A 12,565-nucleotide genomic window follows, 5' to 3' on the forward strand; every position below is an offset into this window, starting at 1 on the left:
CGAGACTACCTGCCACCCGCTGTATAAATCACTTTTATCTCAGTCGAAAACATAAAGTTACTATTGTCAGAATGTCAGATTTAATGTCAGATTGTTACACAAAGCTTACCCTGCACATACATATCAAAGTACAATTAGAAGGCATATTGTTTACTCATTGACATGATATAATATTCTAATACAATTGTGAGTGACATAGCCCCACGGTAACGCTAGACACTTTGATGCATGGGATTATGAGCATTTCTTTAATTTTGTGTATTTTGTCTGGTAGACCAGTCAGTGAATGGAACTGAAGACAGTTGATTTTGTGGAGCCTCTGAATACAGACAATCATGGAGGTGGAGGGATATTGGCAACACCTTTTGAAGGCTAGGCCTTTTATGGGACATTCAGCTGGTTGATGAAGACATTCATTTCATCACCAGTCAGTGTTTTTTTTATCTAAGAGCTGCAGAAGACACCCCTCTCCCTCTTTTGTTGTCATGATCAATAATTGCAAGGCGGTTTCATTACTCTATTGACACAACTGTACTGATTGACCGTAGATTGGATCAAAATTACTGATGGAGAGAATAAAACAAACGGGCCTCTACAATGAATGAGTCTCCAGTCTATTTCCATGTTTGTTAGAAAGGAATAGAAAGCATTACAAAGCAATAAACATCACCCTTTGGTATTCTCAAATGTCATTCCAATTGGTTCATTTCTGTATCCTTGTTGGATTCAATCACGTTATCATTAGAAAGTTCAGTCCATGAACCAAGCTTGTGCAAAACCTCAGTGTTGAGGTTCTCGATCATGTTAATTAGGGGGTAAATGTTTTTGAAAAAAAGTGAATCTCTGATAGTTTTGTGTCCAATAAGAACACAAAAAAGTCTACACTGTGCCTTAATGAACGTCACCCTGTTCTATATTTTCCAGGCAGAGCAGGACAACGGCCACCCCCTGCCTGCATTTGCTAACCTCCACATCGAGGTTCTGGATGAGAACAACCAGTCACCATTCTTCCTGGAGGCCACATACCAGGGCTTCATCACCGAGTCAGCACCAGTGGGTACCACAGTGTTCACCGACGCCAGCCTCACCACCCCTCTGGGGATCAATGTTCTGGACAACGACATTGAGGAGGTAAGACCTCATAGCTGACCAGTCTCTTCATCAATTCATTCATTTGTTTATTCATTCATTCACCTGTTCCTTCTTTCTTTCATTCATTCCTTCACTTGCTCATTAATTCGTTCATTTATACACAATCTTTCTATGGAAGACTGCTATAGATGTTGATGAGAGCGTTTGCGATCATGTTGAGGTCGAGAGCAGATGTTTTTACAGTGCATACTGTAGATTCAAGTGTTTGTCTAGTCATCAAATCAAATTTATTTATATAGCCCTTCTTACTTCAGCTGATATCTCAAAGTGCTATACAGAAACCCAGCCTAAAACCCCAAACAACAAGCAATGCAGGTGTAGAAGCACGGTGGCTAGGAAAAACTCCCTAGATAGGCCAAAACCTAGGAAGGAACCTAGAGAGGAACCAGGCTATGAGGGGTGGCCAGTCCTCTTCTGGCTGTGCCGGGTGGAGATGATAACAGAACATGGCCAAGATGTTCAAATGTTCATAGATGACCAGCATGGTCCAATAATAATAATCACAGTAGTTGCCGAGGGTGCAAAAGGTCAGCACCTCAGGAGTAAATGTCAGTTGGCTTTTCATAGCCGATCATTGAGAGTATCTCTACCGCTCCTGCTGTCTCTAGAGAGTTGAAAACAGCAGGTCTGGGACAGGTAGCACTTCCGGTGAACAGGTCAGGGTTCTATAGCCGCAGGCAGAACAGTTGAAACTGGAGCAGCAGCACAGCCAGGTGGACTGGGGACAGCAAGGAGTCATCATGCCAGGTAGTCCTGAGGCATGGTCCTAGGGCTCAGGTCCTCCTCCGAGAGAAAGAGAGAATTAGAGTGCACATACTTAAATTCACACAGGACACCGGATAAGACAGGAGAAATATTCCAGATATAACAAACTGACCCTAGCCCCCCGACACATAAACTAATGCAGCATAAATACTGGAGGCTGAGACAGGAGGGGTCAGGGGACACTGTGGCCCCATCCGATGACACCCCCGGACAGGGCCAAACAGGCAGGATATAACCCCTAGTCTAGATACAGTTCCATGACCGAAGTATGTCAGCTGCAAATAAGGTGTTTGCTCTTTCAAGATGATACTATAGGAATTAATCAGCATAAAAACATACATGTATTTTTAGTTGTGAAGCCATTTTATCACCATCTCTCAGTTGAGAAGGTTGTCCAATCACATCATTTGTTTTGTTCTATTTTTTTTTTAGCTCATCCCTGGTGATCAGCCTGTAGGTTTTAGCTGATGCGTTAGCTCTGCATGATTACTAGTGTGACGTTCTCTTTCTCTGTTTTTCTACTGATCCGCCTCTTTTTAAACTATCCAATTCTCATGTTTGCATGGTTTCTGCTTCACTCGTTTTTTTTTTATTGATTGTTGTTTCCATTTTTTTGCCAGCTTGGTTATTAGTCTTTGAAGTGATCTGTTTTTCTCTAACATGAGAAGCTTGTAGTAATGTAGGAAAAGGTTCCCCACAGTACATGGATGTGGTCATTACATTGTAGAGCTGGGCAATATGGACAGAAATCCATATTGTGATAAATTGCATGACTTGATGCGATAATGATGAATAGAACGATGCTTTAATAACATTACTGTGCACCAGTTTGGTTATGATCCTTTAAACTACTACTAGTTTGATGCTTATAGTCATCAATTGTCCCATTTAACAATCACCTATATTTGCAAACTTACTTCATTTCAAATTTCACATTTCTCTAGTATAGGCTACTTATCAAAATGTGTATTTGTATTTACTATGGATCCCCATTAGCTGCTGCCGTGCCAACAGCTACTCTTCCTGGGGTCCGGCAAAATGAAGGCAATTCTTTGAAACATTACAATACATTCACAACAGATTTCACAACACACTAAGTGTGTGCCCTCAGGCCCTTACTCCACTACAACATATACAAAATCCATGTGTACGTGTGAGTATAGTGCGTATGTTATCATGTGTGTGTATGCATGTGTCATGTGCCTCTGTTTGTGTTGTTTCACAGCCTCCGCTGTTCCATAAGGTGTATTTTTATCTGTTTTTTAAATCTAATTCTACTGCTTGCATCAGTTACCTGATGTAGAATAGAGTTCCATGTAGTCATGGCTGCCAATAATGAACGATATCAGCAAAATGCCTGCAATAAGTGGTCGGTATGGTCAGTGTCGATAATGTTCGGTTTATCGTCCCAGCTCTAGTACATTGATAACACAGAGAATTGAGGGTAGCTCTGTTGTATAGTTGTTATTAGTGCAATATATACTGTATGTACACTACCAGTCATACGTTTGGACACACCTACTCATGTGTTTTTCTTTATTTTTACTATTTTCTAAGACATCACAACTATGAAATAACACACATGGAACCATGTAGTAACCAGAAAAGTGTTAAACAAATCCAAATACATTTTATATTTTAGATTGTTCAAAGTAGCCACCCTTTGCCTTGATGACAGCTTTGCACACTCTTGGCATTCTCTCAACCAGCTTAATGAGGTGCATTACAATTTACAGGTGTGCCTTGTTAAAAGTTAATTTGTTGAATTTCTTCTTAATGCGTTTGAGCCAATCAGTAGTGTTGTGACAAGGTAGGGGTTGGTTTACAGAAGGTAGGCCTATATGGTAAAATACAAAGTCTATATTATGACAAGAACAGCTCAAATAAGCAAAGAGAAACAACAGTCCATAATTACTTTCAGACGTGAAGGTCAGTCAATCCAGAAAATGTCAAAAACTTTGAAGGTTTCTTCAAGTCCAGTCGCAAAAACCATCAAACGCTATGATGAAACTGGCTCTCATGAGGAACGCCACAGGAAAGGAAGACCCAAAGACCCTCTGCTGCAGAAGATAAGTTCATTAGAGTTAACTGCACCTCAGATTGCAGCCCAAATAAATGCTTCACAGAGTTCAAGTAACAGACACATCTCAACATCCACTGTTCAGAGGAGACTGTGAATCAGGTCTTCATGGTCGAATTGCTGCAAAGAAACCACTACTAGAGGACACCAATAAGAAGAAGAGACTTGTTTGGGCCAAGAAACATGAGCAATGGACATTACACCGGAGGGAATCTGTCCTTTGGTCTGATGAGTTCAAATTTGAGATTTTTGGTTCCAACCGCTGTGTCTTTGTGTGACGCAGAGTAGGTGAACGGATGATCTCCGCATGTGTGTTTCCCACCGTGAAGCATGGAGGAGGAGGTGTGATGGTGCTTTACTGGTGACACTGTCTGATTTATTTAGAATTCAAGGCACACTTGAACAGCATGGCTATCACAGATTCTGCAGCCATCCCGTCTGGTTTGCGCTTAGTGGGACTATCATTTGTTTTTCAACAGGACAATAACCCAACACACCTCCAGGCTGTGTAAGGGCTATTTGACCAACAAAGGAGAGGGATGTGCAGCATCTGATTACCTGGCCTCCACAGTCACCCGACCTCAACCCATTTGAGATGGTTTGGGACGAGTTGGACTGCAGAGTGAAGGAAAAGCAGCCAACAAGTGCACGGCATATGTGGGAACTCCTTAAAGACTGTTGGAAAAGCATTCCAGGGGAAGCTGGTTGAGATAATGCCAAGAGTGTGCAAAGTTGTCATCAAGGCAAAGGGTGGCTACTTTGAAGAATCCAAAATATATTTGTTTAACACTTTTTTGGTTACTACATGATTCCATATGTGTTATTTCATAGTTTTGATGTCTTCATTCTAAAATGTAGAAACCCTTGAATGAGTACGTGTGCCAAACTTTTGACTGGTACTGTATATACTCCAGATATATGGCTCTGGTTGTGAGCATTCTGGGTTTAGTGGTCCCCACAATCATTGGAGTTGTTTCTCACATGCCCATCTGGAGCAGGCCCGTGTGACTTGGATTATTTTGGGGAAACCCCATGCTGATGGAAGCTGTGTCATCTCCCACTGAGCGGGGGCTCTGTACTAACACAGAGCCGTGTGTTAAGTGTCTGGGGTGATTATTATTCAATCCACTTTTATTTGCAGCAGTTTGATTTATTTATGTCTCGCTCTGTCCGGCGTAACTTCGATATCCACTGAAAGCAGCGTCAACAATATCCACAGTGCTGAGGAATGCATATTAGTAATGAAGGCAGTCAAGTCTGTCTGTCACCAGTCTGGTATTAAAAGGACTGGCTGCTTCTCAAATGGCAAGCTATTCACAGTACAGTGAACTACTTTTGACCAGGGACTATAGGGATTCCCATTGGGCTCTGGGTAAATGTAGTGCACAATACATAGTGCTATTTCAGACATATACATTGTGTTATTGCAGGGGTGGGCGGAGGATGAGGCTGAACTCTTCATTTCTAGTCTGTGTTCGTACATGTACTGTGTTGCTCTGTGTGTGAAGAACACAACCGTCGACACAAGGACTACAAAGCCCTGCAGAACTTCAAGTGGATTAGGTAGAGATATGGGGTTTTACATTGTGAAACGCATTTAGATTGGCTCAACAGTCTCCTCAACACAGCTATAGAGATGCTGCGGACAGATGGCGCGTTGAACACAAAACAATCCTTAGTATAGGTTGTTACCGCAAATAATATAAAAATATCAACATCAGTGCCATGGCAACACTATTCTATGTAGATAGAGCTGCATAATCATTCTAGATTTACATTGTCACTCAACACAACCACGGGCAAACAGTTGATTCATATTTCATGTACTTATTTGATAATCCAAAGTATTTTTTTCCAATGGTTGTGTGTGTTTATCATGTGTTTCCTTCGTCTCTCAAACCTTGACTTGAAACTGACTGACGAGGTTTCATCACCTTGCTTTTATCAATCCAGATCCAGTCAGTCAGTTGTTTGTGGACTTGTGTCATTTTCTTTTCCTTCCCTTGAAGACGAAAGATCCCATGCTGCAGATATCCTTGGACAACTACAACACAATCTTCACAGTGACACCTTCAGGGATTACCCGCTACCTGACACTGCTGAAGTCCGTGGACCGTGAAGAGCAGCACAGCTACACGTTCACAGTAAGGCTGGCTCTAGTTTGACACCACACTCCCTCTCTCATCTCTCCTTTCTCTTTTCTCTCTCTCTTCTTTCCTCGCTCTCCTAAAGGGCTTTATTGGCATGGGCAACATATGTTAACATTGTCAAAGCAAGTGAACTAGATAATAAACAAAAGTGAAATAAACAATAACAATTAACAGTAAACATTACACTCACAAATGTCATATTATGTGCAAATAGTTCATGTACAAAACAGAAAATAAATCAACATAAATATGGGTTGTATTTACATTGGTGTTTGTTTTTCACTGGTTGCCCTTTTCTTGTGGCAGGTCACAAATCTTGCTGCTTATTGTTTTCTCATGATTTGTTTGTGTCTAATTGTGATGCTGTCCTGGGGCTCTGTGGGGTCTGTTTGTGTTTGTGAACAGAGCCCCAGGACCAGCTTGCTTTGGGGACTATTCTCCAGTTTCACTCTCTGTAGGTGATGGCTTTGTTATGGGTTTGGGAATCGCTTCCTCTTAGGTGGTTGTAGAATTTAACGGCTCTTTTCTGGATTTTGATAATTAGCGGGTATCGGCCTAATTCTTCTCTGCATACATTATTTGGTGTTTTACGTTGTACATGGAGGATATTTTTGCAGAATTCTGCGTGCAGAGTCTCAGTTTGGTGTTTGTCCCATTTTGTGAATTCTTGGTTGGTGAGCGGACCCCAGACCTCACAACCATAAAGGGCAATGGGCTCTATAACTGCTTCAAGTATTTTGAGCCTGATCCTAATTGGTATGTCAAATGTTATGTTCCTTTTGATGGAATAGAATGCCCATCTTGCTTTGTCTCTCAGATCGTTCACAGCTTTGTGGAAGTTACCTGTGGTGCTGATGTTTAGGCCAAGTTATGTATAGTTTTTTGGTGTGCTCTAGGGCAACGGTGTCTGGATTAAATTTCTGTTTGTGGTCCTGGCGACTGGACCTTTTTTGGAACACCATTATTTTGGTCTTACTGAGATTTACTTTCAGGGCCCAGGTCTGACAGAATCTGTGCAGAAGATCTAGGTGCTGCTGTGCCCTCCTTGGTTGGTGACAGAAGCACCAGATCATCAGCAAACAGTAGACATTTGACTTCAGATTCTAGTAGGGTGAGGCCGGGTGCTGCAGACTGTTCTAGTGTCCTCGCCAATTTGATGACATATATGTTGAAGTGGGGCTTAAGCTGCATCCCTGTCTCACCCCCCCCCCCCCCCCCCCCCGGCCCTGTAGAAAGAAATGTGTTTTTTTGCCAGTTTAGAATGTACACTTGTTTGTGTTCATAGATTTTATGATTTTATGTTTTTCCCTCAACACCACTTTCCATCAATTGGTATAGCAGGCCCTCATGCCAAATTGAGTCGAAAGCTTTTTTTAAATCAACAAAGCATGACAATACTTTGCCATTGTTTGTTGTCAATTAGGGTGTCCATGGTGAATATGTGGTCTGTTGTACAATCATTTGGTAAAAAGACAATTTGACATTTGCTCAGTACATTGTTTTCAATTAGAAAATGTACAAATGTCTGCTGTTAATGCAGAGGATTTTCCCAAGGTTGCTGTTGACGCATATCCCACGGTAATTATTGAGGTCAAATTTGTCTCGACTTTTGTGGATTGGGGTGATGTTAAGGGATTTTTTTTATCAATGACTAATTATGTATACATTTCAATCAGGACTGACTAATCAGAATACTATTATGTTACTGTATAGATGTATGAATTTCCTTTAAATTCTAGTACTGAATATGTGTGTAAATATAATCAAGAATTAGAACAATGACTGTCTGTTCCTTGGTAGAAATGAATGAACTTATCGTCAGACTGACTAGAATGCTTATCTACACAGGAAGACCTTGGCTCGGTCATGAATTAAATTAAATTGTTAGGGAGACGATGTGGGAAGGCTTGCGATATTGCCTTTGTACCAGGGTGGGAGAAGAGATGGGACAGTTCGAAAACTAATGACGTCATTTTCAGTTTATAACCTGTGGTAAACTGTATCGTGTTCAGTACTCTAGAGAATAAATGCTACTGATTGATTTTGAGACTGGTATCTGTCCATTTTATGCAAATAAGGGCCTTACAAATTCTTAGGTGTGGACAGAGTGTTGAATTGAATTAGTTAATTCCTGTAACATGTGATCAGTCCTTGGTTCCAAATAGTGGGGAAGATGCCAGAGCTAAGAATGATGTTACAGAGTCTAAGTATAGCCAATTGGAATTTGTTGTCTGTATATTTTATAATTTCATTGAGGATACCATCGACACCACAGGCCTTTTTGGGTTTGTTACGTACGCCTCTTGGAGGAGGGAACGCAACACCCTGCTACAACTCAACGTGAAGTGAAAAAGGTATTTGATCGTAGGTGCGGGGGAAGGACGACAGAGGCAGAGAAATGTACAGTTCACAGGGAATTTATTTCCTTAACACGGTAATGTGGGGAAAAGGGGCTGGACGGAAGCAAAGAAAGTCAAAGAGCCCCCTCTCCTACCTTACCTACCCACAACTTACCGAATCTTTTAGCACCTCTTGGCATGCTAACCAAAATACAGGGGGTGGTCTGCCCAGGTCTTACCTAGTCTGCATAGACATTGTAAATACTACGGGTTATGTATGTCCGCTGGCCTCTTGCCTAAACACTCCCAAGGTGCGTTCCCCCCGCGGGAACAAATTAAACAGAATAATTACAGGGAATAATTAAAGGGAACAATTTCAATAATCAAAAACACTAAGTCCTATTGGCACACACATACCTCAGGCGTAGCGGCTACAAACATTTTCATGGACTAACAACCAACACAGGACATCAAAGACGCTCTCCCCTCCTGACAAAGGAACACTGGCTTTTATCCAGCTGTAGAAGGAGGTGGTAATTGAAGACAGCTGTTTCCCCTGACGAGAGGGAGGGTTCAGAGCTCCAATCATCGTGGGGGCCAACCAATCAGCTGCTTGAGGAATCCAGGATTCCATTTCCTAAAATACACACACACAAACCCACAACACAGAAACTGGGGAACATAACACGCCCACCCCAAAACCTGCAAACTCCTAGTTTGCAATAACAAAAACCAACACGCATCTCCAGTTACTAAACCTGTGATAGAGCATCAGATCTCACGTTCGCCGAACCCTTCACATAGTGAATCTGTATACTGTATCCCTGTACAATCAGAGCCCACCACATATGGCGGCGGTTCTGATTGTACATTTGCCTAAGAAACACCAACGGATTATGATCTGTGAAGACCAGTACAGGCAAGGCACTGGAGCCCACATATACCTCCAAAAACTATAAGGCTAGCAATAAAGCCAGCGTCGCTTGTTCAATGGTGGAGTACCTTGACTGACACGAGTTGAACTTACGGGAGAAGAAACTGACAGGCCGATCCACTCCCTCTTCATCTTCCTGTAAGAGAACCGCACCCACCCCCACTATACTAGCATCTACCTCCAACTTAAAAGGTTTGGCAAAGTTGGGGCAGGCAAGCACTGGGGCACTACAAAGCAGCACTTTGGCAGACTCAAAAGCATAGTACATTCCTGGGACCACTTAAATGGTACTTTGGGACTGAGCAGAGATGTGGTAGTAGCAGGGAGCTACTACCATTGACAAATTCTTGCAGAACGTACGATAGTACCCCACCATCCCCAGGAATCTGCGCAACTGGCGGCGAGTCGTGGGAGCAGGATAAGCAACAATTGCTTCCACTTTGCCAGTTATTGGGCGCACTTATTTTGTCCTGTAGTTCATTCAAGGTAATTTGATCATCCAGAGGGTTGTCTTTAATAGTTGATTCTAAGATTTTATAGTCTTTAATAGTTAATTCTAAGATTTGATAGTCTTTAATAGTTGATTCTAAGATTTGAATTATATCCCTCTATCTTTCTCTTTCCGTCTCTCTCCCCCTCTATCTCCCTCTCTTTCCCTTTCTTTCTCTCCCTCTATCCCCCTCTCTTTTCCTTTCTCTCTTTCCCTCTCTCTCTCTCTCTTTCTCCTTCTATTTCTCTGTCTCCCTCTCTTTCCCTCTCTCCCCCACCATCGTGTTAGCCCCTGTCACACAACACAGCACAACAGTAACTTGAATCCACAGTCACACTTGTCCCCTGATACCATATTCTAGAATGGCAGTAGCTCCACTAGTACTGTACCATTAAACATAGACACTATTACAGTACATCAGCAAGGTTTCTTTCTTTGCTTCTTGAAATGCTGTATGCCCTCCATGGTTGGGGACACAAGCAACAGATCATTAGAAAACATCTGTCACTCCCCCCATTCTGTCTTTCTTTCTCTCTATATATTTGATATCTCCTTCTTTCCCTTTCTTCTCTCTCGCTCCCTCTCTTTCTCTCTCTTTCTCTCTCCCCTCTCTCTCTCTCTCTCTCTCTCTCTTTCCCTTTCTTTCGCTCTCCCTCTTTTTCTCTGTTTTGTTCCCCGAGCCACTTAGTTATCACCTTTGCCTTATGGCAAGGTGCTCCATCATGCTGGAAAAGGCATTGTTCGTCACCAAACTGTTCCTGGATGGTTGGGAGAAGTTGCTCTCAAGAGGATGTGTTGGTAACATTCTTTATTCAGGGTTGTGTTCTTAGGCAAAATTTTGAGTGAGCCCACTCGCTTGGCTGAGAAGCAACCCCACACATGAATGGTCTCAGGATGCTTTACTGTTGGCATGACACAGGACTGATGGTAGCGCTCACCTTGTCTTCTCCAGACAAGCTTTTTTACGGATGCCCCAAACAATCGGAAAGGGGATTCATCAGAGAAAATGACTTTACCCCAGTCCTCAGCAGTCCAATCCCTGTACCTTTAGCAGAATATCAGTCTGTCCCTGATGTTTTTCCTGGAGAGAAGTGGCTTCTTTGCTGCCCTTCTTGACACCAGGCCATCCTCCAAAAGTTTTCACCTCACTGTGCGTGCAGATGCACTCACACCTGCCTGCTGCCATTCCTGAGCAAGCTCTGTACTGGTGGTGCCCCGATCCCGCAGCTGACTCAACTTTAGGAGACGGTCCTGGCGCTTGCTGGACTTTTTTGGGTGCCTTGAAGCCTTCTGCAGAAATGCAGTGGAAATGTTTTTTGGGGATTCAGTTCATTTGCATGGCAAAGAGGGACTTTGCAATTAATTGCAATTCATCTGATCACACTTCATAACATTCTGGAGTATATTCAAATTGCCATCATACAAACTGAGGCAGCAGACTTTGTGAAAATTAATATTTGTGTCATTCTCAAAACTTTTGGCCGCGACTGTACATGACTCACCACGTGTGTATTTATATGTGTTTCTCCGGTGTGTTTGCAGCAATTTGTAAGTAAAAAGTGAGAAGGGTTTGTGGTTTTGATTGTCGAGATTAGACAAAGCAATCAGTGTAAAAGCACTTATTGAAAAATGTAATTGTGGCAAAAGATAGATGGTGAATCCCAAATGTAATGTGATGCAGTAGCCTCTCTCATTAGGAATTTTTGCATTCCCCTGAGCCAGAACCTACAACATTTAAATGATGAATCCATGAATCACCAACTACTGAGCTTTCATTCAACAGTAATACTCTCTGTTGCTGACTGGTGCACTATGTCCAGCTGTAAGACCATGATAAAGCACAGCATCATTCAGAACAGCAAAGCTCATAACAGCACAGCTCAGAACAGCCCAGAACAGCCCAGTTCAGAACAGCATACTGCTATCCTCAGTCCTGTTCCTCCATATGTTTGTTGATGTATTCTTCACTCAGCTATAACTGCCACTGGGTTATTCGCTGTTCCCTCTAGATCAAATGCACCGTTTATTTGAAGAAATGTCACCTGGCAGGTGTATCACTCAGTCTAAGAACCGTCGTCTTGTCAGGCTTTGAAATTGCCAAGTGCCATGTCATCTGAAACCAGAATTGGAATTTTCCAAAAAGAACTTCTTGCAGTTCCATTTATCTTGCCCACCTCACCATATCTTTGTTTTAGAATTCAGAGACCTTATCTTTTAACAGAGTCTGTTAAGGCAATGTCTTATTGATGGACTTTGCCAGTCTGGCTATATTCCGATGTAGTTATTTCAAATAACTTTTTAGGTTTGGATGTCTGTTTGTGATTCAAGGGCCGTATAGCAGATGGGCTCTGTGAAACTCACTCGTCAGCCTGAAGTATCTCCACTTGCGCTGCCGAATAGCTAGCTTTTCAGTGTGCTGACTGGGCAAGATGCTTCAGAAGGGCAGTCACCTGTGTTAGCAAGGCAGAGGTCGTTCATTCCAGCCTTGGTATGAGCCAAATCAGTAGGAAGTGGTACTTCTAAGCAAGCAGTGCTACGTTTCCCTCCAAAAAAACATCAGAATGTGAAATAATGCCTGGTGCCAAAAGATCCAGACAACATCAGACTTCGCTGAATGTAAACGTTGGCGTGCGGATCCCTCCAGCCCTAACTCTG

At 42.4% G+C, this 12,565-nt stretch overlaps 1 protein-coding gene across 4 annotated transcripts in view; it reads left to right on the top strand.

The window, feature by feature from the left end:
- Positions 1-12,565, top strand: part of LOC110492834 (protocadherin-15-like) — a 303,674-nt gene that overhangs the window by 160,848 nt on the left and 130,261 nt on the right. For all 4 annotated transcript variants that reach the window (XM_090201917.1, XM_090201916.1, XM_036946203.2 and 1 more), the window contains 2 exons: positions 925-1,131; positions 6,007-6,141. In XM_090201917.1, coding sequence (XP_090058043.1) covers positions 925-1,131; positions 6,007-6,141 — 342 coding nt within the window. The remainder of the gene's footprint in view (positions 1-924; positions 1,132-6,006; positions 6,142-12,565) is intronic.

Source organism: Oncorhynchus mykiss, chromosome 16, assembly GCF_057628025.1.
Source record: "Oncorhynchus mykiss isolate SJ-2025 chromosome 16, ASM5762802v1, whole genome shotgun sequence".
Classification (NCBI taxonomy): domain Eukaryota; kingdom Metazoa; phylum Chordata; class Actinopteri; order Salmoniformes; family Salmonidae; genus Oncorhynchus; species Oncorhynchus mykiss.